The sequence below is a fragment of the Drosophila guanche genome, unplaced genomic scaffold (assembly GCF_900245975.1).
Source record: "Drosophila guanche unplaced genomic scaffold, DGUA_6, whole genome shotgun sequence".
Classification (NCBI taxonomy): domain Eukaryota; kingdom Metazoa; phylum Arthropoda; class Insecta; order Diptera; family Drosophilidae; genus Drosophila; species Drosophila guanche.
Genome location: NW_022995749.1, coordinates 6,988,313 through 7,015,723, shown reverse-complemented (window position 1 = coordinate 7,015,723; position 27,411 = coordinate 6,988,313). Strand labels below are relative to the sequence as shown.

The 27,411-nt window shown below is 47.0% G+C and overlaps 4 protein-coding genes across 12 annotated transcripts in view; 1 reads left to right on the top strand and 3 right to left on the bottom strand.

Moving 5' to 3' along the window:
- LOC117585761 (uncharacterized protein CG43427) overlaps nucleotides 1-22,951 on the top strand; it is a 56,126-nt gene extending 33,175 nt beyond the window's left edge. Inside the window, exons 6-15 of one of the 8 annotated variants that reach the window (XM_034275418.1) lie at nucleotides 8,248-8,695; nucleotides 9,916-10,122; nucleotides 11,465-11,607; nucleotides 11,758-11,914; nucleotides 12,825-14,192; nucleotides 18,840-20,028; nucleotides 20,198-20,571; nucleotides 20,630-21,588; nucleotides 21,649-21,857; nucleotides 22,319-22,951. In XM_034275418.1, the coding sequence (XP_034131309.1) occupies nucleotides 8,582-8,695; nucleotides 9,916-10,122; nucleotides 11,465-11,607; nucleotides 11,758-11,914; nucleotides 12,825-14,192; nucleotides 18,840-20,028; nucleotides 20,198-20,571; nucleotides 20,630-21,588; nucleotides 21,649-21,857; nucleotides 22,319-22,506 (4,908 nt within the window). In that variant the 5' untranslated portion in view covers nucleotides 8,248-8,581 and the 3' untranslated portion in view covers nucleotides 22,507-22,951. Of the gene's footprint in view, nucleotides 1-8,247; nucleotides 8,696-9,915; nucleotides 10,123-11,464; nucleotides 11,608-11,757; nucleotides 11,915-11,976; nucleotides 11,987-12,824; nucleotides 14,193-17,406; nucleotides 17,465-17,868; nucleotides 18,114-18,839; nucleotides 20,029-20,197; nucleotides 20,572-20,626; nucleotides 21,589-21,648; nucleotides 21,882-22,090; nucleotides 22,242-22,318 lie in introns of those variants that run through there. The other 7 variants (XM_034275417.1, XM_034275419.1, XM_034275420.1 and 4 more) reach the window with 7 other exon arrangements.
- Nucleotides 72-732, bottom strand: LOC117585429. The gene is made up of 3 exons (XM_034274904.1): nucleotides 667-732; nucleotides 290-607; nucleotides 72-236 (listed from the first exon to the last, which is right to left on the bottom strand). Exons 1-3 carry the CDS (start codon nucleotides 730-732, stop codon nucleotides 72-74), a joined length of 549 nt encoding a protein of 182 aa, XP_034130795.1.
- Nucleotides 22,952-23,972: 1,021 nt separating the features above from the next.
- On the bottom strand, nucleotides 23,973-25,305 carry LOC117585110. Of its 2 annotated transcripts, none has more exons than XM_034274390.1 (3): nucleotides 24,651-25,305; nucleotides 24,379-24,587; nucleotides 23,973-24,321 (listed from the first exon to the last, which is right to left on the bottom strand). In XM_034274390.1, the coding sequence occupies exons 1-3, from the start codon at nucleotides 25,281-25,283 to the stop codon at nucleotides 24,090-24,092; spliced, it is 1,074 nt and encodes a 357-aa protein (XP_034130281.1). In that variant the 5' UTR covers nucleotides 25,284-25,305; the 3' UTR covers nucleotides 23,973-24,089. The 2 variants fall into 2 exon arrangements, with proteins under 2 accessions (XP_034130281.1, XP_034130282.1); XM_034274391.1 differs by having other exon boundaries at nucleotides 23,973-24,315.
- A 121-nt stretch (nucleotides 25,306-25,426) lies between these two features.
- On the bottom strand, nucleotides 25,427-26,478 carry LOC117585475 (eukaryotic translation initiation factor 3 subunit F-1). Its single transcript, XM_034274967.1, has one exon. It carries the CDS (start codon nucleotides 26,395-26,397, stop codon nucleotides 25,555-25,557), a length of 843 nt encoding a protein of 280 aa, XP_034130858.1. The 5' UTR covers nucleotides 26,398-26,478; the 3' UTR covers nucleotides 25,427-25,554.
- Nucleotides 26,479-27,411: the final 933 nt, after the last annotated feature.

The following is a 27,411-nucleotide window of genomic DNA, read 5'->3' as shown; positions in this document are numbered from 1 at the left end:
GTCATTAAAAAACAAACGGATTTTTACAACACAATGAATGGAGTTTATTCGAAATATTGTCATTGCCTTGACTATTTGCTCTTCAGCAGGTCCTCAACGAATGTAAAACTCACGTTTGTATCAAATTGTGGCTTCAAGTTGAAAAGCCACTTTACCGCCAATAAGTAGTCCCCCGTTGGCATGGGAAGGCGCAGCAGTTCGGGTTTTAGATAAAAGTCCTTTAATATCTGGGGACCCTGTAATGTGAATTTGAGTTAAAAATATATGAGTAATAACCGAGTAATCTTACCATGTAGGGGCATGTGTGATTAATGTTGGAAAACTGTTTGAAGAGTCTGTAGACTACAGAAGCAACGGGCACACTGCGCCTTCGCATATACTGACAGGCATCAAAACTAAGGTCGTAGAGCCATGGCTTATAGCCACTGGCCCGTTTATACAGCTTGGCTTGAACTGATATATGGGTGGCCGGATGCAACACCGTCCCATTCATATTGAGGAGCACTTTGTTTCGGCTGACGGCCTTCAGACGACAGTTGTGGAACACGAACCAGGACTTGTTGTAGCTCTCGCAGGCGAAGTTTGTAAACTTGAAAACGACAGCATCCTGCGAACTCTCTCATTAGTGCACACTTTCTTTCACACTAATGTTCAGGATATGCTTACATTCAAATCGAGTAAAGAAGTTAGAAATATTCCGAATAGAACACTGAATATTAGCTTGGACTGCATTGTACCAAATCGAATGACACCCCAATGCGAATTGAATCCTCACGCTGCAATATTCTCGGCCAAAATTCATTCCGCACGAACTGCTTTGCTCATTCAATTAAAATTCAATTAATCCATTTTAAAGGGGAATATACATTTGCCACTGTCTGTGTGTTCGATAATCCATTATAGTTTTTTAAACCACACAGAAGCTGTCACTTTTCCCATGCTAAACTGAGATGTAATTAAAACTGATTTAACCATTTTGATTTTGTTTTAGTTGTTGCCTCTAGGGTAGAGCAAATTGCTAATAATACTGGCACAAATCAAGTTTCTATGTATCCTAAAAGTATGCACTCCAAAGTGCATTAATTCTGATCAGAAGCCAGGTGTTCAAAAAGATTTTTAATTGAAATGCTTACGAAAATACTGTCATTGTATGATATAATTCTGTAGTTCTATTTATTGACATTAGAACGGCATCAATGGAAGAGGGAGAGGCATCAGAGATGGGTATGTGCATTGCCCTGCACATACGAATTTGCTCTTCAGTTGCTCTTCAGAAGATCCTCTACGAACTAGCTGTTTTTTTTGAAGAACCCCTGCAGCGAACCACAGCAGCTCGGGCTTCAAATAATAAAGTTCTGGGGTATCCATACACACAATATTTGACACTCCCTTTTCGAGGAAGTCAACAAAATATATGCTCCGGGTTGTTTTTTAGTGTTTTAGTCTCACTATTAGCAGACCAGCGACAGCAATACAATGATATAGTGTTCCCAATTAAAGCGTCAAATCGTTAGGAACAAATAGTCCAATAGTTCAGCGGTACAAGCTCATTGTTTTCCATTCCACTTTTGGTATAGTTTCATGCGATTATTTACCAAACCAAAGTTCGGCATATTCATATTTATATTCGTATTCGCTTTAGGTACATTTAATGTTTGATTTTCTTGATAACTTCTTTTCTATTGATTCTTAATGTATGGCAATGCCATTTCGGGCATTTCCATTAGAGGATCTTCAGCCAAACCATTCGAATGCGCAGTACATTCACTTGCTCAGGCATTTTCCAGGCTAATATTAGAATCAGAACCCAACCGATGCATCAGAATGACGATCAGCAATTAACGAAGCCATGGGCCCGGAGCTCCAGCATCGAAAATCATTGCCCCAAACAATAAACGGATCGGTGGGGGGGGGGGGCTTTGCTTCTGTGCTGTGGCCAGCGAGGCGCATTAAAACCAAAGTTTTGTTTAGTTCCTGTTGCAGCTGCGCCACACATGTGTGGCACCCGTGGAATAATTGGGGGCGCTGCCCTATTTTGTTTAGTCTCTGGTTTGCTTGGGTTGGGCCTTTTGCCAGTCTGTCTGCTGCTGTGCACAGTTGCCTCTGCCTCTGCCTCTGCCTCCACTTCTGGCAACGGACACCGGACAACCGGATTCTGCAAACGACGACATTAGCCTCAAAACCTCAAGAGCAATGCTACAAAAAATGGGCCTACGCATGCGACAATTTGTTGTGCTTCTCTGCCTTGATAAAAAAAGATCCAAGATGAACCTTCTCCAACGGATTATACACAGAGCATAACCACTATAAAGCTAATGGAAAAATAATTCATTGATCCTTGGAAAGTATTTAAAAAAAGGAAACACTCCCAAATGGCTTTTCAGATGTTCTCATTTGTCAGAAGTTGTTACCCCTTTAAAATGTGCTTCTCCTTTGGCAGAATATTCCATTCAAAAGTGATCAATCCCTGGTAACTTCTTCACTTTGTTTTACTTGAATAAAACATTCAGTCACGCCCTGAACAAACTCAATTTATACTTACTCTTTATGAACAAAAAAAAACCCCAAAACGTTGTCCATGTATGAAATATTAATTTCAGCCACACAGAATATTCTTGGCAATCTTTTCTGTAAGTTTTTGAGGCTGGTCTTTGGGGCGTGTTCCTTGGCTTTGCGGCTGGCTCTACGGTTCTGGGGTTCTGACTTTTGGTGGGTGTGTACGAATTTAAATGTTTAACATGTAACTCATTTTGAATGCAAATAAAATAATCTTTCGCCCTGGTACGCGAAATGGGTCAGGCCGAGAAGTGAGCGTGTGCGCCAGGTCGAGGGATTGATTAAATAGCCCCCCACCAGTCCGTATAGACAGTATTATTAATGAAGAAATTTGACTGTCTGACATTGGCTCGAGTGGCTCTGGTGGTGTGGTAGCGTGGGGGTGGGGCTAATGAAGCGAGAGGCGACTGTAGTTCAGAGATCAGTTTCCGTTGGTGCTCCGATGGCAAAACAATTTGCAGGCGGCCAAAACCCAGCAGTTGGCCCCAAACATGCAATGTGTATCTGTAAGCGTAACTAACCGATACATGGACAGATACAAGATACAGATACGAGTACAAGTACTCTGAAATTGAAATCAAATTGCCGCCAGATCGCTGTTGCTTAGAATGCAAATGCTGCGGTATATTGTTTGCTCTAACTCGGGACTGTGGCTTGGTTTGGTTTGCTTTTCCTTTCATTTGCTTGATTTTGCGCAATTTTCCTGCTGATTTGTGCAAAATTTGTTGCCCAAGGCAACAGCTGATAGAGACAGAGACGGAGATGGCAGGCAGGCAGTAGATAGAGATGCAGGCATGCATGTCACAGGCAACCAGTTACAAATTGCCGCTCGGTCTCGCTTGCCAGAAGAATGTGCCATGATAAGTCAATAACTATTATTAACACAAACTGACACTGTCGGAGGCTGCACGTATCGCCGCACAGATGCACAGATGTAGATCGTACTCGAGAGTGCTGATTCAGATGCTCTCTGATGTACAATTTCAATCGTTCGTTGATTTGTATCTTTTGTTCGGTCTGCGCAGCGAAAGTGCAGCTTCGGGTCTTATCGATATTGAAATGTTAATGAACTGACAATTTTGCGTGTCGAATTGTCGAATAGTTCGCAGTGCCCCACCGTGATAATTGCCCAGATATTGTACAATGATACGAGTGTACCACTAAAATAGAAAGATTGTAGCTATTGCTGCTGCTACTGCTGCTGATTTTGTGATTGGAAAGGCAACAACGAAGTACAAAAACAGAGACAGAGACCAAATACCAAAAACCCAAAACCGAAACGGAGATGGAGATGGAGATGGAGACCGAGACTCAAGTCGAGACTTCACTTCACACTTCACTTTCCATTTGTTTGTTTTTCTTGGCCACGCTTGAGAAATATTTCAATTAATGCAATCAAAGAAATGAGCTGGCCAAAACCCCCACACGCACACGAAGACAACGCAAAGGCTAACAATAGATTTTCAATATGCATTTTCAATCATTTGATCATGGAATCTATAGAAATATATTTTTCAATGTTTCCCCACCCTTGCCTTTGGCCATTTCCATGTTCAATGCTGCATCCAAAAATAGTTTTCGATTCGCACGCAAAATGCACTTGAAAGTGGGTTCATTGGGGATTCTTTTGGGGGGGGGATTCAATGTTTCATTCTGTTTCAGATGTATTTTCTCTTTGATTTTCCGGCTGAAGATAGAACAATTCGGGGAAAAGGAATATCAGAGAAATGTCAAAATAAGTTATTGAATGTACTAGGAATTGTGTTCAGCATACATTTGAATGAATTTCATTTATTTCGTTTCGTTGCGGCTCATTAGCTTATCTTCGGGAAAAAAAGTTCATCAGTTGAGACCGTGCTTTTTCGTACATACTTATCTTCCCCACACTTACTTCAAATACCGTTGATTGTCAGCCCATCCGATGACTGTCATTGCACAACACTGGACAAGTGAAAACGTCAAATGAAATGCTTGGAATGGAATGGCATGGAATGCACACTCCGGCATGGCACGGCATGGCATGTCATGTGGATGTGTATCTGATATTCGTATCTGCTGGATACATATTACAATTGAAGCGCGTTTATTTATGAGACAACCCACAACCCACGACATGAACTGGAATGAAAATGGAGAGGGAGAGATAGGGGGATGGGCATGGGTGTGGGCGGCGGGGGTATTCGGTTTGAGTGAGTGAGTGATGGCTGCACATCGGCGACCACAAAATACAAACGGCAAGGCGACACTTTCAATTGCACGCCTCCAACTCGGATTCGGATACGGATACGGATCGGGGCTTGGACCGAGACCTGGTCTGGTCTGTGGCACTTTCTCGGTGTCACACGGACTGCGCTTTGATTTGTTTTCTCGCTGCTTTTCTCGCTCGCTTTTTATGGCTTCTTTTGGCGCAACAATTTGAATGTCATTAGTGTCACTGGCCGGTAACTAACGGAGCTTGACACCCACCCCATACCATTGGGTACCTCCTCGGCCTCCGCCTCCTGAAGACCCAGCCAGTGATGATGTGCCTCCAACCCACTTTGTGATTTTTCTTTTTCACACTTTTCAACTACGAGAGCGAACGCGTCGCTAGCTGTGGACGAGTTCGTGTTTAGCTTCGGGTAATACAATTTTAATTTAAAGTCACGTTAAACATTTATTACAATGCCACTTTTCACCTGGTCAACACATCCAACATCCACATCGGTCTCTTGGCTTTTGTATGGTGCTCCACTTTTGCTTTTGTTTTTTCGTTACCGAATCGGAAAGTGTCGCCAGCTCCAATTTAATGTGGTTCGCAGAGGAAGAGCAAAGAGAAAGAGTGAGAGAGAGGGAGGGAGGGATAGATCATTAACGTGCACTTCTCTCTCTCTCTCTCTCTCTTATCTAAGCGGCGACTACAGTTATTATTTGTTTTACTTATTCTTCCTCCTCTTTCGGTGCGGAGTTGTGAGTAACTATGTGCGCGTGTGTCTGTGTGTTTGTGTGTAGTTTCCCCACTAAATACACAGACCCGTCCCATTGTTCTGGAACGTAGTGCATATTGTATAGTAGTGCTCCATGGCTCCATAATAATCTTGGCTCTGCCTAGATTTCACTTGCCTGATAAGTTAATACGGGGCCTGCTCTGGCCCTCTTTCGATCGAGATCCCTGATAAATATTTAATTAGACATTTTGCTCTAACAGAACGCTTCGGTTATTGTTTGTTCGTCGTCTCCTCCTCCTCCTTCTCCTTCTCTCCTTCTGCTGTGAACAACAACAACAACAGAGTTTTTGTTTGCTTTCGCATTAGGCGTTGGCAAACAATGAGCGGAGTAGCGGAGAAGCGATGGAAGCTTCCAGTTATGATAGAGTGCCCTGGGATTATGGTAATTTATAGAAGAGATCTTTGCCTAGAAGCTTCATTTGAGAAAGACATTTGATTGGCATAAACTAAGAATAATAAAACCGCTGATACACAATCCTTGTTCCTAATCGAATCACAGACTTGCCCTTGTTTGCCATCCCTGGCCTGTTCTTTGGTCTTTGATGTTGGCAATGCTGCCGCTAGCGTCAGATATCTGCCGCTTCGACTGCTGCTCTAATTAGCTAAAAGACAGACTCACAGCCAGCAAGAACAAAGACAATTGCGTGTCGCATTTACGCGCCGCTCCACAGTGCTCGTTGCTGAAAGAATTCTCTTTCTGTCTTGGGCCTGGGGCTGGGGCATCGTCATAGACATCGTCATAGCCATCATCGTCGCCATTTTATCAATTAATTCAGCGCCTCGATCCATTCCGAAAACATCTTGATACAATTTGTAAGTGGCTACCATTCTGCTCTGTTACCGTCTTGGAATCGAGACTTGATCTGTGCCTGCCTCTCTCTCTTGGGGGCCAAACTTTGGCGCTGATCTTTTTCTTGCATTATAGTGGCCATTTTTATCTAATTATCATTTTGTTCGCTTAATAATTATTGCTAATGCGTCGGGGCTACGGTCTAAGTAAGCAAAAGCCCCGCCGCCGTCTCGGCGCTGCTCTTAGGTTGCCGAGAAAGTTGCCAAGAGGCAGCCTCTCTTATGTAAAAGGCAAGGCTCAGTTTAGTTTTCTGTTAAATTTAAATTATTGCAATTTGTGCACGAGTCATTATAGCTATCCATGGAGGAGATGTGGTTAAAGTTGTTGCCGACCAGCCAGCCTGTCGTTAGGCATAAGGCGTTAGGCGACTTGGGCCACTCCACAACAAAAAGAGACAACAGACCAGACCCGTGTTTAATTATTACAATTTGAAAGTTTTGCTTTAATTGCTGTTTGGCTTTTAGTTGCAGTTATCTGTTACTCGTGTATATCTAATGTTGTTGTTCGTTGTTGCATTTTATATGCAAATTAGCATTCAACAACGAACACGAATGCGAATACGAATGCGAATGCGAATGCGAATGCTCATGTTGATTAGCCTCGTGCCTCCCGATCTTTGGTGTGTCTTGTCGTGTCTCTTCGCTGCTGTCTGCTCTCTGCTGTCTGCTGTCTCTTCTCCACTTGAATACCTGGAGTGTTGAAAAACGCTGGCACATGTGTTGATCAAATTTGACATGAGATGCCACAAGCCACAGCAGAAGATGCTCGTACACTCATGCAGATAGAAAGATGTTGATGATGATCATTGCAGCAATCACAGATCGGAGAATTCCTTCTGACAAACCGTTGATAATTTAAATTGATTGTAGAAACATTATGAGTACATTCAAGCTAATGGTGGGGAGATGGCAGGGATCTCAGCTCCATAGATGATGGATACAGCACAGGAAGCCGTGGGCATGCCTAATACTTATCAGCTGTCATATTAACCGCATAATTATGACAGATAAAGCCGCCAACCCCACGGCAAATACCCGCCTATTTCCGAGCATAACCCTTTCGACCCCGACTTTCTAAAGATCTCTGAATGTGAGATGCATTCGTTAAAAATGAATAAACAAGCTCGATTACAGGAAAACCCCAACCCAGAGCCGAAGGGGGAAACGAGAATACTTAATAGTTATTAATTAGTAGGAGGGAATGAAAAGCGTAGCAAAATGATCTGAAAAATACCGGGTCACATGGCTGGCTGGCTGGTGGACAGAAAAAAGAAACAAACAAATGGATGACGTACGAGATGCGGAGAATGATGACTCTGTGGATGGGCTGCAACGACGATGACGATGATGATGATGATGATGATGAGGAGATGACTGTGGCAGAAGTTTATAAGATTGACCCGCATACCAGCGTGTGGGTCCCCTTGCGTGGAGTCGTGGCAAGTGGCGGTCCAAGTCCAACCCATCCCATTCCATCCTCTCTGGCAGACAGACAAACAGAGTTGCACAATTAGATAAAGCATCTTATGGATGCACTTTGATGAATGTTAATTGAACTCTGCAATGTGCTTTTTCGAGCATTGTTCAGTTGAGGAAATGCTTGAGAGTTTTTATACACAGATCCCTCACGGATCTCCGATGCGATGCGATGCCATAAAGTGGCTCAGCATTCTTTTGAAGCCACTACGAGTGCCGGTAACTAACGTTAACTAAACCGATGACACCTGCCCACTCTCGCAGGGTTAATGGCTTTTAAATTATTCCAAGACGCATTCCAGACACACTCTATTAACCATTTGCTGCATTTCATGTTCGGTATTGGGTGTTCAATAAGTTTGTATGTTTTATCTTGCAGCTAATGAAATTGGACACCTCCTCCGTGCCTGAGGCCTGAGGCGCGTGGGCGGTGGCGCAACACTTGACAGCTCTGAAACTGAAACTGAAATCGACATCGACTCCCCTCCACTGTCATGTTGAGGCATTGACCAGAGGCCCAAACCCCGCGTAGGAGTCCGACGCTGCTCCGCGGACATGTGAGCAGCGCTCATCTCTCACTCTCCTCTCAGACATCAAACCATTTGCTGGAGTGCCCATACCCCAGGAATAGGAATAGGAATAGGAATAGCAAGCAGCAAGCGGAAAGTAAAGATTCACCCTAGGAATCGAGTGAAGAGAAGACAGGTTCGAAAATGGAGGGCATCGAACAGGATGCGACGCTGCTGGAAGGCAGCGAAGATCTGATGTCCACATCTGCAACCTCCACAAATGGCAGCGACACAAATGGTTGTGGTGGCAGGAAATCGGTGAGTTTAACCACCAATTAAACCTTTAGATTGCACACACCATGACGAGCGGTTATTTTAATGGATTGCCGCAGCTGGAGCAGTATTATAAAGTTCAGTAGTTTCGAATATGTAGAACAGATTTGCCAGCAAAATCACTTAACTGCTTCACCATAGCAGTTACCTGCATGGGCCACACTTTCCACACCGCTCCCTCTGGCATTGCCTTTCTTTTTTCCAGTCAAGTTCTGGGTGCCAAGTCTGAGGTCTGAGGTCTGCCCTGCTTCTCGTTGACGGAAGTGTTCCGACGCTTGACTTTTGCCACACAAAGTTATTGCCTATAAATGTGTGGTGTTGGGTGGTGTGGTGGTTGGGTGATCGGGTAGCTGGCTGGGTCAAAGCACTTCAAATGCGCTCGGAAAATCGCTTAGCTGTTGTCAACAGTTGAAGGCAAAAGCCACACCGAAGAAAGCGGAAGCAAAAGCACAGAGGGCCACAGAAGATGAAACATAAAATCCCTAAACACAAATATTAAGCTCTTGCCTGCGAACTACTCTCATGGCTTCCAAAGAGCGCTTCACTTTGATGCTCGACACGCACAGGCGTAGGCTGCCAAAGAGAATAACACGGAATTCGCTTCAAAATGCCGTTTTTATCGGCCAGTAATGTGAGTCATTAGCTAGAGCAAGGAACCCTACATATATATATAGTCAAATATGTATTTTGCTCCACTGAATTAATCACCGAGTAATGTGAGTCACAGCCAACAACAAGCACTTTCGAAAATGTTAAGTAATTCCCTTAAGGGGCAGGACTCTTGAGAGCTATCCAAGGTTTCCCGCTTACCTATTTACGAGTCTTTAGCCAATCAGCATTTCCATACAAGTCCCGGTTGAATATTTTATGCAATTAAAGGCAGTTCAAGGCAGCAACGGCTTAATAAGCAAAATACTTAATAGGATTAAAAAGCGAACAAAAAATACAGACATTTGTACGAACGAGTAGAACTGCCCACACAGCGGACAGTGACAGTCCCCAGTGCCAGTTCCCAGTGCCAGTTCCAGTTCCAGCAATGACTCCACACACACACACACCCTGGGACATCTGAGAGCTGCTGACATTTGCATTTGACTCTAGATCTTTATCTGGAGGCCAGTTCCCCTGCCCCATAGCTCTTGCTCTTTGCTCAATTCATGCTAATTAGAAAATACAACTTTATTATTGTTATTGTTTAATTGCAGTCCATTACATCGCCGGATCCCACACCATATGTGACCAAGGCGCGCGTAACAAAGCCCACGCCCCCGCCGCCATCGAAGAATCCGATGCAGTTTGTCCAGATCAAGCCGTGCAATCTGTATCAGACGGCCCAGCAGCAGCTCAAAAAGGCCGAGGAGGTCAAGAAGTTGAAGGAGGTGCAGAAGGAGGAGCCCGAGGAGTGGCAGAATGTGAGTTGTAGTCGTAGATCTAGCCCATATATCACCACTGATACCCCCAGATAGAGAGAGAGAGAGAGAGAGAGAGTAAGAGCGAGTAACGCAGTCCGAACTGTTGACACATTCGCACAAAGTCGTGACAAATTTCTAAAATTGAAACTCTTGAAATAAAAGTAAACTAAAGCTACGAGTGAGTGTCTTGGGCAGGGCACCGAAAACCAAACACCAAACACCAGGCACATGGCTCGTTATGGCCGCTCCAGTTTCCAATGCACGTCGCCAAAACGTTAGCGGACATAACGATATTGCCATTGCATAATCCACACTATTACATTTGGCTGCTTTTTCTGTTTGATTTTCTTTGCACAATGTTGGGCTTACATGCAAATTTGTTTGCTGTCTCGCCTGCCTCATAACCTCAACCAAATGCCCACTTTTGACGTGACTGTACGACAGCTCATTACCTAATCAGCTGTTTCGATGCAGTTGCTGCATTTGAAATGGATTTCCAGTCGTTTTGGCCAATCCCCCACATGGCTGGGATGGATGGCTGATCGTGATGGTGTTCCATCGATTGCGAGATTCCCAGGCATAGCTTTTGCTTTGCGAGTAATGTCCCAAAACTTAAAACAGTAATGTCCCAAAACTTAAAACAGAAAAAGCACAAATCGTTTTAAAATGCGTACAACGTTTTCGGGCGACTGGGCGACTTGGCCACCGATGGGAAAGGAAGTCCAAATGCCGTTTTAATGGTCTCTCAAGATTGTGTAAAGTGTTTTCTGGCTGCTCTGCTTTTTGCTGTTTTGTTTCTCATGCGAAAAGTTTTCAATCGAAGGAAAGTTTTTGTTACGAAATTTAAATATAGAATTTCTCATGCCAGATACGAGTATTTATGTGGTTCAGCGGAAGTTCCAATAACTGTGGAATGTCAATGAGGAAATGGTGCAACATGAACAACAAAAACTTTGGCTGATAAATGCATTGATAAATAACTCCGTTTTCACACCTCTCCGATATATGTTATCCGAAATTCTATATCTCACACAGACACAGGCGATGACGCTGAGAGATGAGAGATGAAAATGTGCAAAGTTCATGCGAGACTCGCAGCCACATTTCACCTTTGTGTCACGTAGGGCCAGTGCTGAGTCAAAAACTTTTTAATTGCCATCAAAAGAAACTTTTGCGCTTCCCCAACTTCCAACTTCCAACTTCCAGCGACAATGCGAATGCCCAGCTCAGACATTGCCTTATTTATTTTGTTACTAACTTTCGCTACCGTTTTCTACCTTTTTCTTCTGCCCAACAATGCAAAACAAATAATGAATGAATGGAACGGAACGGAACGGAACAGAACCTTGACAATTGGAAATCGTCAAGGCGAAAACGTGTCGAGCACATCATCGATCGTGTGGTGGAAACGAAGAAACTCGAGCTGGAGGAGCATGATCGGACGCGACGAAAATCGAAGACATTCACCGAAATGATGGAGGAGAGGCAAGTGTTTCCCCAGTTCGAAACTCGAGCATCGGTTTCAGTTTCAGTTTCAGTTTCGATTCGAGTGCTGAAAGTGTTGGAGCCGAACCGAGCCATGAATCAAATATTATCGTATCCCATTAACCCAGTGAATATCCCTCCGATATTTAGGGCCGAACGTGGCGGATCCCGGGGCCGTGTGAAGCTCGCCTCCCTGGCCGTCTACAATGAGGATGAGGCGAATGATTTGAGCGACTTGGGCATCGGCACCAGCAGCGCCAGCGGCAAGAGCAGTCTATCCGAGGATTACGACAATAATAGTGTTATGGTGAGTACTCCACCAACATGGCTTTAAGATGGGACCTACACCGCAAGACACGGGGTCAGTGGCAGTGGCAATCGCATCATTAGCACAATTTCTAGCTCTTATTTCTAAGTGTTTTTTCTGCTTTAGTTTTTCATCTAACATCATTAAGTGTCATTTGGTGGTGTGTCAAAACGTTTATAAACAATTGCAGCAAATTAACAATTAAATACTCCAATAATTTATAAACATTTTCGCCGACGAAGCTTTCAATTGTCGATCTCGGATCGCGGACTGCGGACTGTTTCTTGGCGCTTGTGTGGAGCCGCGTTGGAAAGTGTTTTGCCAGCGTCGCGGGCTAATAAACACAAATTGTTTATTAATCAAATGCTCTCGCACAAAACGCAAACACAATCAAATCATAATAATAACTAACAAACGAACGGCACGGAACACACAGCAAAGCCGATTCCGATTGCACTCAAAGATTGAGTTGGAAATTGTGTCTCGGGGATTGAGCAATTAGACGCGCTTGTCGCCGGGCCATAAAATCCAGCCATTAAATGCTGCTAAATTTATGTTGGTTCACAGCTGCGATGACCCCTGAAAACTAGGTGGGCTTATTATCACGGACAAGAAAGGGAAACTTCATGCGGAAAATCAGCAGGATAGAATAATGCTCGAGAATGGGAAAGAGAGTTGGAAGAGAAAGTCATAGAAAGGGTATAATTTCTAGTCAAAAATCGTAGAGTAATTAGAAATGAAATTTCGAACATATGCAGAGTAAAGTTTTCTGGGAAAACCCTCTGGAAGGCAGGGAGTTTTCCGACAGTCCAAGGTGGAAGCTACCGAACATTTAAATACATTTTATCCAAGAACTCCCTCTCTGATTTTCATCCACTAATTGCTGAACACTCTTCCCTCTCTTCCATAGAGCGACAATGCCGCCGAGCTGGACAAGGCCATTGGAGCAGCAGGCTCTGGCTCTGGCTCGGGCTCTGGCGCTGACGCTGATGCTGCCTGTGCAGCAGGCTCTGGTGGCAGCGTGGAGGATCAACAGAATCATATCAACCGCAATGGCAGCAATGGAAACAATGGAACCGGCTGCCAGCCCACCACATCGAAGGCGGCCAGTGCGGGGGCCATGCGGGAGTACATTTCGTCGCCCGGCTACGACACATCCTCGAGCACGGCGCCGGCCAGCTCGCCAGATCCTTGCGAGTACACGTACGAGGGTGCGATCCAGGACTACAAGCAGCGTGTCCAACGGGCCAGCAGCAATGGCAACAGCAACAGCAACAGCAACGCTAATGCCAATGGCAATGGAAATGGAAAGATGAGCACATCCCCATCGTCGAATGGCGAGACGATTGCCTATCCGACGCGAAGGGGCTCGAAGATCGAGGATCGGCTGAGCGGCTTCGAGGTGACCTCGCCCAGCGACACCCAGGAGGGTGTGGAGAAGCAGAAGGTGGACGTGCCCAAGGTGGACATATCGAAGCGCAAGGAGATCTTCGAGCAGGCCCAAGCGGGAGCAATCAATGGAGCTGGAGCACCATCCGCTGCCCCCAAGCTGGTGCTGCGCGATCGCCTGACGAACGGCAACAGTGGAGCCTCGAATGGCGCCAAGGCTCAGGCCAAACAGGATATAAAGCTACTCTCCGGCGACATTTCGAGCATCCGGGATCGGATGCAGAGCCTGGGGCAGCAGCGGAACGCCTTCAACCACAGCAAGAGCGTGGATGTGCCCGTGCCGCCGCTGAAGCAGCGCCTGAACAGCCTCCAGCAGTCCGTAACCAAAGAGGATCAGCAGCGGAAGCCACCATTGGTGGCGCTCATAGATGCCCGCCAGCTGGAGATAATGCGGGGCGAAGAGGAGCGAATGCGACAGCAGCAGCAGCAGCAACAACACCAGAACCAAAAGCCGAAGCAGTCCCCAGTCGCTGCTGCTGCTGCTGCTGCTGCTGCTCCTCCGCCAGCACTGATCGTGGAAGAACCACCAGCCACAGCGACAGGAACCAACGATGACAGCGGCATCCAGGAGGACAACGAGGAGCTGCAGCAGCAGCAGCTGCAACTCAATGCGGCCATTGCCGCGTTGGCCATCGAGGAGCGGCAGCTGGAGGAGGCTGCCAATGCGGTCAACCAAATCGAAGCGGAGTTCGATGAGCTCACCGATCTGAATCCATCTCCATTGCCGCAGCAACAGGCAACAGCTGCAGCATCAGCACCAGCACCAGCTGCTGTTCCAGCCCCAACTCAAGCGGCTGCAGCTCCTCCATTGCGGGACATGGAATTTAGTGTAAGTTCTACTAACAATTTTATCGATTCCGCTAAGATAAGTCCTTGTGTTGATGATGTAGTAGCTGCTTCAGCGGTGTCGGTATCGGTGTCCAACTCAGGCCCCAGCCAAACTCCCACTCCCACTCCAAATCCGAATCCAAATCCCAATTCCTCTCCCAACTGTAACTTGCGTAGAAAACCCTCAAATGAAATGGTCCATCATCGCAACTTGCTTAAAATGTTCAAGGAAACCTTTCAGAACGATGAGGATCTGAAAGAGGTTGAGGCCGAACCGACGGCCCCCGGTCAGTTCACACAGATCTTTGACTTTACCAAGCCAACTCCAAGCCCCATTCAATGCCCAACCCCACCGAGTCCCACACAAATACCGCGACCCATGGGCAAGCCACCCATGTCGCCCAAGGCCGTGAGGATTGCCACAGCGAGTGCCAGGCCACAGAATAGTCCCCTAGCTTCCCCGGTGAGCACCAGCACGCCTCAGCAGTTTAGCATCAACGGTCGCGTGGAGATATTCAATTCAAGGCAATTGGAGAAGCCACCAACGCCTCCGCCACCACCAAGGCGGAACACCAGAGTCGAGCAGCAGCAGCAACCATTACCCGTGGCAGTGCCGCCACCAGAGGTGGTCATGTGTGCACCTCCTGTGACTGTCGTTCATCCCGAGGAGCTGCCCAAACCCAACACCGTGAAGGCTTTGTCCAACTGCTTTAGCCAGACGAGCGATGTGGTGGTGCCGGTGCCGGTGCCCTCATCGCCCAGGCCACTGCCCAGGAGTCGCATACCACAGATCACGACGCCTCCGGCCTCGCCCAAGCCCCTTAAGAGGGTGCACATGGAGCTGCCCTCGCTGGATGTTGTGGATCGCAGCTCCGGGGACTACGCCCCAGTCATGGGACAGACCAGAGCGATTGTGCACTCGCCGCCGAGCAAAGTATTCCAAGCTCCTGCTCCGGGGAGGAGAGTCGACCCGCTGGCACCCAATGATTCCCTGCAACTGCACACCTCCTCGCCCTGCGAGATGCCAGCCCTGAAGGTGTGCTCGCCGAACGAGTCGAGCCTCTTCAAGTTGGCCTCGTCGCGACCCACTTCGCCCTCCGTGGAGATGGCCCTGTGCCAGCAGTTCCTCGACAGAGAGGCGCCCAAAGACCTCCAGCTGTCCGCAGAAGATCGCCTGCACCTCGAGCAGATGGCCATTGAGGAGTTACCCTGTGATAAGATTGATGTGGCCCAGGCGCCGCTGCCCTCCACTGGCTATCAGAGTGTCAGCGAGGAGCTGGTGAAGCGCTGCGATGGCTACAGCCAGGACAAAGTCCAGCAGTTGGATGAGCAGCCCAGCGAAGCGGACATCGCTCTGTGTGTGGGTCTGCTCGACTGTCTGGCCCCTGCCCAGGAGCCCCTCTGCGACAGCATCGATGTGAAGAAGTCGCCAGTGCCGGCCACGGGCTTCCAGGACATTAACGACGCGGATGTGAAGCGTTGCGACGGCGCTGCCGGCAGGATGCCCATCATCAAGCCCAGCTCCCCCATTGGCACTGCCCGGGCGGCCCACTCCAAGGCACTGATGGACACCTGCGAGCAGATCATCGCCGAAGAGCGGCTGGCCAGCAGTCAGATGATGAGATCATCGCTGCCCGAGGCCACTCCAGCCACGGGCACACCATCGACGCCGCTTCTGGGCCGAAAGTCAAAGATACCCATACCCAAGCCCTGCTGCATTTCTGCCTCTGGCACGGACTCGATCAGTCGAGCGGGCTATGCCCCGGCTGCAGAGCAGCCCCTGATAGCGCGCACGCACCTGGTGGAGACGGAGATTCAAGTGAAGGAGGTGACTCCACCCAGCTCCCCCAAGCCACAACAATCTGCACCGCCAGGGGCCGTCAAGGAGAAGAAAACCAAAAACATATTTGACTTTCTGCGACGGAATTTCGGGCACCACGAAGAGGCGGCAGCCCAAAAAGATCATCATCCCACACTGAACGAAACGCTCGAGAAGAAGGTGATTCTCACGAGCACTCGCAGCGGCGTCGATGTGGTCAGCCCAGAGAGTTTTGTGCAGGTGGAAAACTCCAAGTTCTATGTCCCCAATGAGAGTGAGGAGGCGACTGGCCCTCCGCCACTGCCCAAGACTCCGGCACCCGTAAACATTGAGATCCGCAAGACGATCACCACGGATGAGATACTCGAGGAGAACTCCACGGAGCAGGCACTGACACAGGAGATCAGCGATTTGCTGGATGATGAGATCATGAAATTGGAGGCAGCTGCTGCCAGTACCATAAAGAAATAGTTTCGGATCTGAAAGATCAAAGAGCTTAGACTACCCCCAAAGTGCTATCCAACATAGGTCAGGGAACCCCAAGAACAAAGAGGATTCAATAGGTTTTTCTGTCCATTGATCAGAGTGATAATGTTGGATCTCTCTCTCTCTCTCTCTTTCTCTCTCTCTATGCTCTCTTCGTCTCTCTTCTCTCCTCTCTGATGACTTCACTTGAACATTTTAAAATCCAAAAAAATCAACGAATGAAATTTTCTATCGAATTTACTCTTAACACAAATTAAACCAACAATTATTTATTTATTTTGGTTCATACGCGGACTTCGTTTTTGATTGTTTTCTACACATTGTTATGGGCTCAAGTTTTTCTTTCTATATACATCTATCTAGACCATATGCAATACAAATACGATATTACTAAAACCCCACTTTTATGTAAAAAAAACAAACGAAATTTTGATTTTATGTAAAGAAATGTCACACATATGTTTTTATGATTAATTTTATGAATATGAATATTTATGAATAAACTAAATCAAATCGAAATCAAACCGAAGAAACTGCCAACAAATGTGGTTCTACACTTTGCTACTTGACATGCTGCAAGCTGCGCGTGGTACAGCCGCTAGACGCTAGATGGCGCAGGCAGACGTACAAGCAACTGCGAACTGCTTGCGCACTGCTTGATGTAGCAGTGCAAAGAGTAAAGTGTGTGGTGTAAAACAAGTGTCGAGGATCCTGTACCAGCCCACCCCCACCATATCCTGGTCACCCGCCCACATTGTATACGTTTTGCCAGAGGTTAGGGCTATTTATTAAGACTTTATCATACCATTTGATCCATTGATTGTCACAAACTATCTTTTATGCCTTGCGCTCGTTTGTTGGCTAAATGAATAATGTAAACGATATGTGATTTATATTTAATTTAATGCAGTTACATAGTTTACATGCTTACTGCCAGCAAAAGATATTGCAAGTTTACAATTTCCGAGGTAAGCGGCGTTCTCTATCTCTCTCTGTTTGTTTGTTTGTCTCCCTCTTTTGTGTTGCCCATCCCATCCCATCCCATCCCCTTGTTTCTTTCGTTCTTTGTGTTTGTCTCTGCTTGAATTTGTTGCATGTTGCGTTTTACATATTTTATCACCTCCTTAAAATGCCAAATGTCAGAAGACCCCATCGCCTCGTGGGGTTTCAGTTCAACAAGGTATACTTTGGGGCGCATATACCACCACCACCACCACCACCACCCCTTTACCCAACCCCACGCTCTACCGTTTTGTCGTCCCACATACCCATACAGTACATATAGGTTTCCACCATTTCTTTATCTAAATGAATCGCTCGTTCAGTCGATGGCTGCACCGCTCACGTTTAGTCTTCATTAAGCCCTCAACTGCTGGGGTTCGTTACGGGCCATCCGCGCTATCCACACATGCGAATAAAATATATGTGCACATATCCATCGACAGTCTCTGGCTATCTTTATGACGTCCCATCATAACAGCTATTGATAATCGTGCTAGAATTTCGCACACGGGGATGCACGGTCATCTTTCTGCATGAGCTACATATGCTACATAAATATCACTCAATCGATTTCAGCGCCACAGTTCGTTAGACATTTCGGATCGTAAAGCAGTGGTAAGCGACAACCAGGGTCCCCCCCCCACGCCAATAGCTTGAGAAATTGCGCAGAATTTGTGTGTTTGCTCAAGTGTTTCTCCTTCAAATTGTATTGATTTCTCGGAACTGCAAGCCAAAGGGCATGAAAAATTAAGCAAAATAAGCGAAGGCATTGCTAAAGAGTGGAAATATAATCTATATATATCCTTCACATGATTTGAATAGATTTAAATGATTTTATGATGATTTAAATGATTGAAATCTAAAAGCTCTTCCCTAATCGTTAATTGAGGAATTAGCCTTAACTTATCGGGGTCGCTTTTCGTGGAAAGAGATACTAGTTCCATACACTTGTACTCCTCTACCCCACTCAAGTGTTCCACTTGCTTGGATTCATTCGGGTATTGAGTCCGAATCGAGTGCAAAGAATTAGATGATGAAATCCCCAGAGAACCCACTTTTGCACTCTGAGTTCGACATGTTCCCGATTGTGTTTGATTTTTGTTACTTATTTAATTGAATTTAATTTTAATTGTTAATTATTTTGTATTTAGTTTGCAAAGCCAGCATTTTGTGTGTAAAAACTAACTCGAAAATTCATGCGATCCGTGCGCATTTCTCTCTCTCTCTCTCTTTCTCTCTCTATCATGCACGCTTTTGATGCTTTCTCGCTCGCTCGCTCGCTCGCTGGTCATGCCACAACCAATCGCCCGCCCACATGCCCGCCTCATGCCATATCCACAGATCAACGAAGCTCTTGAATTGGCGCTGGAGGCAATCGATCGAGAGGACACCACCACCACCACCAGCAGCAGCAGCAGCAGCAGCAGCAGGAAAATGGAGAAGCCCCAACAACAGCAGGAGCAGGAGGAGCAGTTAGAGCAGGAGGAGGAGGAGGAGGTGGAGCAGCAGATCGAACCAAAGGAGGAGCACAGCAACGAGGAGGAGCCACAGACCATGACAGAGATGCCAAATAAAACCGATGAGCAAAAGAGGAAGGAAGAGCGGGGAGAACGGGAGCCCATCTACGAGAATGTCAGCTCGACTATATCTATGCATGAAGTAGATAATGAACAGATAGCAACGATGACGATATCCACACAGATACAGACACAAACACAAACACAGATACAGACACCGATACAGCAGGGCACACAACAAGCCTCGACGCGGAGGAGCCACAGGAGAAGCATTCCAAATAAACAAACGAGCAACGGCAACAGTAACAATAAAGAGAATAATCAAAATACTAATCAAAATATCAGCAGCAACAGCAACAACAGCAACAGCAATCAAAATGAGAACAGCATCGGAACAAACGGAACAGTCGATCCAGAGCCCTACTATCAGGTGCCCAAGGCAACGGAGCCCTACTACGATGCGCCCAAACATCTGCGACCCATTCCGGTGTACGAGAACATTGACATATTCTACACGGGCCTGGAGCTCAGCCAGAGCTCGGGCGCAATGCCAATGGGCTCGATGGAGCCGCCCAAAGAGAAGCCACCGCCGCCACCCACCGAGAGTCCGCCGCCACTGCCCGTGGACGAGGCCTCGCTGGGCCACGACGACGACGAGCTGGATGGCCTGTGCAGCAGTCTGGGCCACAACACGGACACCTGGTCGTCGGACAACACCTACGAGACCATCTCGAATGGAACGCGCCGTCACATGCAGTCGTCGCAGCTGGAGCCGGCCCAGCCCTCGCCGCCGATCAAGCGCATGAACTCCACGAAGCGAATCAAGAAGGAGCTGCGCAACAAGCGGTCCAGCTTCCTGGGCATCGAGACGGACGGGGATCTGGACGATGTGGAGAGCTACCTGGAGCTGACTGTCGCCCCGCCGCCGGACATGGCGCAGCTGCTGCAGGAGGAGCGACGCCTCGAGAAGCAGCTGTACATCAAGGCGGGGCTCTGTGATAGTTCCGATACAGGTGAGAGAGACAGAGACTAATGGGTGGAGAAAAAGCCCATAGGGGTGTGCCGCCTGGGGGGTGGAACGTTGAGGTTAAGCATAAATAATCCGTTTAGTTGCTACCAAAGTGCTGGGCAGAGAGAGACGAAACTAACCACGAAATTCTCTCCACTTTGCCATTCTCCCAGGAGAGAGCCGCGACTCTGGCGTGTCTGAGAATCATTCCCGCCAGAGCAGCGAGCACTACACCAACTCCTCGGAGGAGAACGACACCCAGTCAGAGGCAACGCCGCCGCCGCTGCCGCCGCCACCAGTGTCGGGGCTGGGCGGCGAGATTATCTACCAGAACGAGAACCTGCTGGCAGCGCAGACGCCACTGCTGCAGACGGTGAAGGGAAACTCGGCCGAGTCCTGGACTGAGTCGGCAACGGCGGCGGCCGCGGCCACACAATCGCTGAGCGAGGCCACGGCCACGGCCAATGCCAAGATGCAGTCCATCGAGGAGAAGATACGAGAGCAGGGGGAAGTGCTGCGCGTGGAGCGAGAATTACTGCACTTTTCGGTGAGTACGGCAGAGGGAGGAACTGAATGGGAAACTAAAACGTAATCGTTTCCAGCAGGAGGAACTAAAGCGCCAGCGGGAGAACCTTTTGCTGCGCGAGAACATAGCCCGACGGGAGCTGCAGCACGGCGCCAAGATGCTGATGTCCAACAACCGCCGCTCGCTGCAGGATCTGCATCATGGTCTGGGCATCGGCAACGGCATGCTGAGTGCCTTCCAGCCGCCACAGCACCAACAGCAGTTGCAGCTGCATCCACATCAGCCGCATCCCCAGCAGATCTACGCCAATGTGCCACAACAGCAGCAGCAGCAGCAGCAGCAACAGCAGCAGCAGCAGCAGGCGGCGGCGATGTATGCGTACCAGCAGATGGACACGGACTACCGCAAGTCCATGTCTGACCTGAACGAGTTCTCCAGTAGATTGATGCTGGCGCCACCGACACCGCCCACGAAGCCACTCCGTGCCATGCACATAGCCAACGGACATGGCCTGGAGCCGGACTATGCGGTGAGCACGCGGCAGCGCCAGAGCTCCGCCAATGCCTATGGCGGTTCGCTGGTGAAGATTGCCGGTGCACCGATGCCGCCGCGACACTCTGGCGCCGTCTATCCCACAGCCGTGACAGCCTCAGCGGCAGCCGCCTACCATCATCAGTCCGCCCAGAACTTGAGCAACATGTCGCGGAACACCCTCTTGGCGCTGAGTGCCACACCCAAGCCCAAGTACACCGATGGCTGGGTGCAAGTGCAGCAGCGGAAGAGCTACGACAGCAACCTGGCCAACGATCCGGCCTGGCTGTCCGCCCAGCAGCAGAAGCGCAAGTCCATGCCCGACTACAATGGGGCCATGTACAACAACAATCACTGGTTGCTCCAGGAAGCGGAGCAGCGACGCATCGAGCAGCTCAACAGGCGATCAATGCCGGGCAGCAAGACGAATGGCAAGCCCCTGCCCGACTCCATCATCCAAACGCTGACGGAGCGGGTGCAGAGCAAGGGCATTGGAGAGCGCAAAAGGTTGGTGGTTTAATGTGCTTAAATGTGTGTAATCTAATCGGATGCATCTCCACCCAACAGATTCGATGGCAATGGCAATTATAGCCAAGTCAATGGCAACACCAATGGCTACCAGCAGCAGCAGCAGAAGCAGAAGCAGCCCATCAGTAGCAGTAGCAATAAATCCACAGCCACAAGCAGCACGAACAACACGAGCAACAATGGCAGCCAGGAGAAGGTGCTCAGCGTCAGTGGCAAGAAGAAGTGCTCTCATTGCGGCGACGAATTAGGTAAACTTTGCTACTACGTTGGTTGTGAGTGTTGCGGTTCTATCTATGTCTACCAACTCCTGCTCTTCATTCGCCTTGGCCACATTCTCTAGGCTTGTCAGACACTCAGACACTCACCAGTAACGGGTCATGGAATGAGCTTTCTCTTTCTATCCTATCTCTCCTCCATTTCTCAACTCTCTGTCTCTGTCTCTGTTCTCTGTTCTCTGTTCGCGCTTACATGTCTGTCTCAGATCTGGGCTGCACCCACGACAACTGTCGCCACGTGCACAAAGCGCTCAAATATATTGTTTGGGTGTAATCCAACAACGTATCGTAATATCAATTATAACTACAATTAACAAAAAGACTAATATCTGACTAAGCTTGAACTAACCACCTAAGGTAGTATCAATTTCAGTGGAAAAGAAATGTAGAGAACTCTCTTACTAATGATTGATTTTGTCTGCCTTCGCTGCCAGGTCGAGGGGCTGCCATGATCATTGAATCGCTGCTGCTGTTCTATCACATCAACTGCTTCAAGTGCTGCGTCTGCCACGTCCAGCTGGGCGACGGACTCAATGGGACGGATGTGCGGGTGCGCAACCACAAGCTCCACTGCCAGAACTGTTACTCCAGCGACGACGGCATCAAGTTTAGCTGCGTTTAGGCGTGGGAGTCGGAGTGGTAGTGGTAGTGGTAGTGGGAGGGACTACTGAATGATTGTTGTTCTTGTTCTTGTTGCTGTTGCAGCATTGATTGTTGTTGTTGTACTATTACTAGGAACCTAATGACCTAATTCGTATGTTCATGTTGAGAACAAAGTCAAAGCAAAGTCAATACAAAGCAAATGTTTCAGAATAATGTTAATTGCGTTCGTAAATAAGTACGAACATTTTTTGAATGTCTCTTTGCATTGCTTTTTGATTCAGAGTTTAACGTTTTATATACGATATTCTACATACATTTATTATAATACATATACATACATACATACATACATATATACATATGTTTGAAAACAAAAGCCAAGCTCTCTAATGTTTTACGCAAAGTCAAAGTCAAATTTCAAAGGTATGCATACGACATAAGATTTATTGTGTGTTGAAAAGTATAAGAGAAAAATGAAAAAAAAAACAAACAAAAAAAGTTCTATGAACATTGTTAAAATTTTTGAAATTGTATATTGCTTATATAGCCCCCTACTTACAAACAAACAAAACTAAATTGTACATTTATTTCCCCAACAAAAGCTTCATACACATTTCTGTTTCCCCACGCCCTAATGCCCACTTAACATACCTAACGACGTATCCAATGTACCTAAAATTATAAACAGAATACCCTTACACACACACACACGCACGCAACACACTAAAATAAGTACATACAATTATATGCATATATCTACATAAGGATATACATATAACAAGAAACAATTTAATTTCTAAATGTCGTTATTCTTATTTATTGTAATTAAGCATATAAATGAAAAGCTTGGATATTCTACACACTTTCTGAAGTTTATGATTAACCTTTAAAACTGATTGGTACACTCTACCCATATGAATCGTGTTTTCTGTATAAAAAGAACATTTTGAATTTCGCGTAGTTTTATAATAAAGTATTTAAAAGAACAATCTTCTCCCTGACGAGCTAATTTCTTTGTATTTATTCAGTTAAGCAGCGCTGGCGGAACGGCAGCCCTGTTAACAGCCCACATTTAACAGCCTGCTTCCGCTCTCAGCTAACAGCATGTAGCGCAGCTGTCTACTGTGCTGTTAAAAATTGTTCGGAGAGCGCACTGAGATCGCGATCGCTGTCACTTTTATCAGAAGTTAATATGACCAGATCTATTAATATATTATTGATTCATGATCTAGACCTTCTATGGGTATAGGACAAGGCTCTGCCGCGGCGTTGCCGCTTACGTACACGCGGATTATAGTGACCAATTCCAATGTTCTAAATGTTCTAAATGCTCGTTAATTGTTTGGGTTCCGAGCCCTGATCTAGACAGAAAATGTTAGATTACGTGATAGTCATTTCACAATGGGCAAGACGGAAGTAACTCTCGGACTTTTTAGTATTCTTTCTACCTGACAATAAACCCATTCATATTTATAAGTACATTCAAAATCACTGATTGGTCTACTTCTTTGGCGGTGCTTACATTTGGATAACAGCAGCAGCTGCAACCCAACCTCCTGAAAACTGTATTTATTGTGTGTTGTGGACAGTAACTCAAAAATGTTAGTTGGGCGGACAGCAGACGATGCTCGGATCATCGCAAGGATTTAGTTTCGAGAAGTGTGATATGCCCGCCGTCTGCAGGAATATCAGGTAATCCACAAACATATTGTAAGTCCAGAACTTTTGATTCCTGCACGTGAGACTGTGGTGGTAACCGGCATTTCGATCGTATATCAATTTCCGAGCACTATCCGTGCCCCCCTGCCATTTCTGTGTCGATTTTTGGCTGCAACTGTAAAAATGTATTATCCGTTGATGGTCTCGAATGTCTCAGCAGTGCGCCACTTACTGCTTAATCAGTGTCAACCGCTTGAGTTTCTTGAAATCTTCGGATTGCGCCACTGCGCGCAATGCCGGTGGACCGTCGCATCGCTTTGTGATGGTTATTAGGGAGTGAAATGGGATCTCATGGAAGCGAATCGGCTCCACAACGAGCCCGATGTGCGTCACCCGCTCGGGCCAATTGTAGTTTAGCCAAACGATAGCCGCCATCAGAACCTACGGAGAGGGCTCTAGATGGATTATAGAGTTTCCAGCTATTCCTGGAATTCCGTTACGCACCTCCCATTCTGAATTAACCCACAAATGGCCCTTGAGCAAACGTCGCACTAACAGCGGCGGGAGTCTGACGAACTCGGAGCTGGCAACAAACTGCAGAAAGACCTCAGCCACGCGGGGCATCAGAATCTCATTGAGTTTCACACTGGCATTGGGGCAACCGCAGAGGACCATCGTGTTAAAACTGTCCTCGGTGACGGTCTCGAGAATCTCCCAGCATTTTCGGTGCAAATATTCGCAGCCCAGGAACTCGGCGGCCTTTACAATATTCAGTAACGAGGAGTGCCCGATGTAGTCCTGGTCCTTACCCTCGAAGGGCCAGCGATAGAGAATGCCAAAGTCATGGGCGCTAATCACATTTGTGGATATGTGGTACTCCTCCTTCGGCTCCAGTTCGCGGAACAACTTACTAATAACCTGCAGGATAATTCGGTGGCATTCGAATCGCTTGTTGTCCACCACTATCACCAAATCGGTTGAAGCTTTGTTCTTCTCCATGGTGTGCATCAGCGAATGGGCCACGCTTTCGCGCCCAGGATATTGGTGTTTCGACCACAGGTCCTGCGTCGACTCGTACGATGGCAAAAATGTGGCCAACTTTGTCTTGGGGCCAGGCTTCTGTGCAGGCGACAGCATTGCTGGCACAGCATTGCTTTCGGGTTTCATGTCTGAAAAATTAAAATTAATCTAGTAGTGACAGCAGCCTCCTCGATTCTGAATCCGGACTCAGATCAGGGAATTCCGCTTAGATGCGATGAGGTCTATAAAAGTTCGCCTTCTGCAGCTTATGTGTGGGCGATCCAATCCCTTTATTACTGAGAAACATCAAATAGAAATAGATTGTTGTTACACAGCTTTCGACTTAAAAAGAAACCTCAGGCCACCCTACACATAGGTGTCGGTGGGCCTAGGCTGTGGGCAGGAACGTCAACTTCTCGTTGAGCTGCAGCTGCGTCTTGATAAGCTGGGAGAGCGTGATGACCATCAGAAGGTTGCGCACATTGGCGTTGAACATTTGGGTGAACTGCTCGTGGCTCATGTGCGGCACGGAGTGAATGAGGTCGAGCAGCTGGCGGCCGACAGCGTTGTCCGGCGTCACCTTGTGGGCAATCACATCGTCGACGTACTTCAGGATGAGGTCTAGCAGGGATTGCAGCTTCGTGGATGCTTCGGATATTTGGGCCAGGTCCAGCATGGGCGGCACAGTTTTTGGACGGTTGGCCGGGGCCACGCCCACCGTCTTCTGCAGCAGCTTCAGGCCAAAGGTCTCTGGCTCGTAGCTGGTCAACTCCACGGGAATGGGTGTGAACATGCAACCGGATTTTCCGCCGGGCACGCCCAACTGGATGCACACATAGGACCGCAGGCCCATGCGTCCGCCCTGCAGGGATGTGTCCACGGTAAGATGGACCGGATTGTTGCACTCCCGGGCGTAATACTCATGAATGACGGAGCTGTGGTTCGTCACATCATTGCCGGTGGCCCACCAGCCTATAACGAACTCGTTGCTGTTCACCCTCTTGTTCAGGTCGTACATGTCCAGGGCATAGCTCAGCTCCGCCTCCACCTGGTCGTCGTGTTCCTTGTGCGGCACACAGAAGCAGTTGGTCACCTCGACGACATTATTTTCCACCGATCCCAGCAAAGTGCCGATGACGCGTTGTGACTCCGCTGCGCGGCGCTCAAATGCATCCACCACCTGGAAGAGCACCACGGGATGGACGCGAACAGTAAGATTTAATGCTGACATATTGTTCAGAATGCAGTGCAATTGCAAAAATTAGAAATTTTTAGCGAAAATTTAGTCGCCACGCTGTGTTTGAGAGTGACCGCAGATTTTTCGATACAACATACCGCATGACCCTCAAAAATATCCCAATATATAACTTTACATTTTTAAAATATACTGTAAATATACCGTAAATCTTAGATCATTTTCCTCGACTTTCATCTTCTGTTTAATATTACTACGTGGTTAGGATTTTCAGGTTTAAAAATGTAATTTTACTCGAATCACCACTTAATCTCCACAAGATTTTCTGATTTTCATGACATATCTTTATTGGATTGATGTCAAAATAAGGTTTAAGCTAAGAAGGGCAACCACAAAAAAAGCATTTAAAAGTTACGTATCTTACAATTTTTGCTGACGAACTGTATACCCAATTTGCTATAATTAATATTAAAATTTCATTTTACCAGCTGATTTTGAGAATTAACAATGATTTTTTTCTTAGACTGACACGCTCTTAGCCTTTTAATATGTTTTCTATGTATACACTTGTACGTACTATACGATCTAGATACATTCTGGGTATCCATAATCTGCAAAATTTCATTGAGAGGCTCACGAACACAGATTGATTTGTTTGGAGCCAGAGTTTCCTCAATTCGAGGATATCCATTCCTCCAAGGGTACTAAATGTTGATAAATATCCCCAAAAACATATGTATAAATACCGTTGCTGTTCGCTCTACTCATATGTTAAACATGTTGGCAGCCATGTTAACAGCGAGCTTGTTGTCAACGAACATGTTGACAGCGAACATGTTGGAAGCGATTGAGGGACCTCTGCCAGCGGTTACCATTTGCTTGAATAAAATGTACTTTGTGCATATAGAGGATCAGGTGGAATTTGAAACATATTGAACATCTGGTTTGTCGTGAGTGGATTTTAAATATAAACCCCATTCTTGCTACCACCTTGCCAGTATTTAATCCTGTCCACTGTGTTGATTCCACCGCTAACATTACGGAGTAGAT

Excerpts from the sequence above, each read along its gene's own strand:
- LOC117585429 (XM_034274904.1), bottom strand. The coding sequence starts at position 732 with ATGCAGTCCAAGCTAATATTCAGTGTTCTATTCGGAATATTTCTAACT. Across the intron at positions 608-666 it reads CTTCTTTACTCGATTTGAAT|GATGCTGTCGTTTTCAAGTT; the intron begins GTAAGCATATCC and ends GAGAGTTCGCAG. Across the intron at positions 237-289 it reads ATCACACATGCCCCTACATG|GGTCCCCAGATATTAAAGGA; the intron begins GTAAGATTACTC and ends TTCACATTACAG.
- LOC117585110 (XM_034274390.1), bottom strand. The coding sequence starts at position 25,283 with ATGCTGTCGCCTGCACAGAAGCCTGGCCCCAAGACAAAGTTGGCCACA. Across the intron at positions 24,588-24,650 it reads GGGTTAATTCAGAATGGGAG|GTTCTGATGGCGGCTATCGT; the intron begins GTGCGTAACGGA and ends CCCTCTCCGTAG. Across the intron at positions 24,322-24,378 it reads CGGTTGACACTGATTAAGCA|TTGCAGCCAAAAATCGACAC; the intron begins GTAAGTGGCGCA and ends ACATTTTTACAG.
- LOC117585475 (XM_034274967.1), bottom strand. The coding sequence starts at position 26,397 with ATGTCAGCATTAAATCTTACTGTTCGCGTCCATCCCGTGGTGCTCTTC.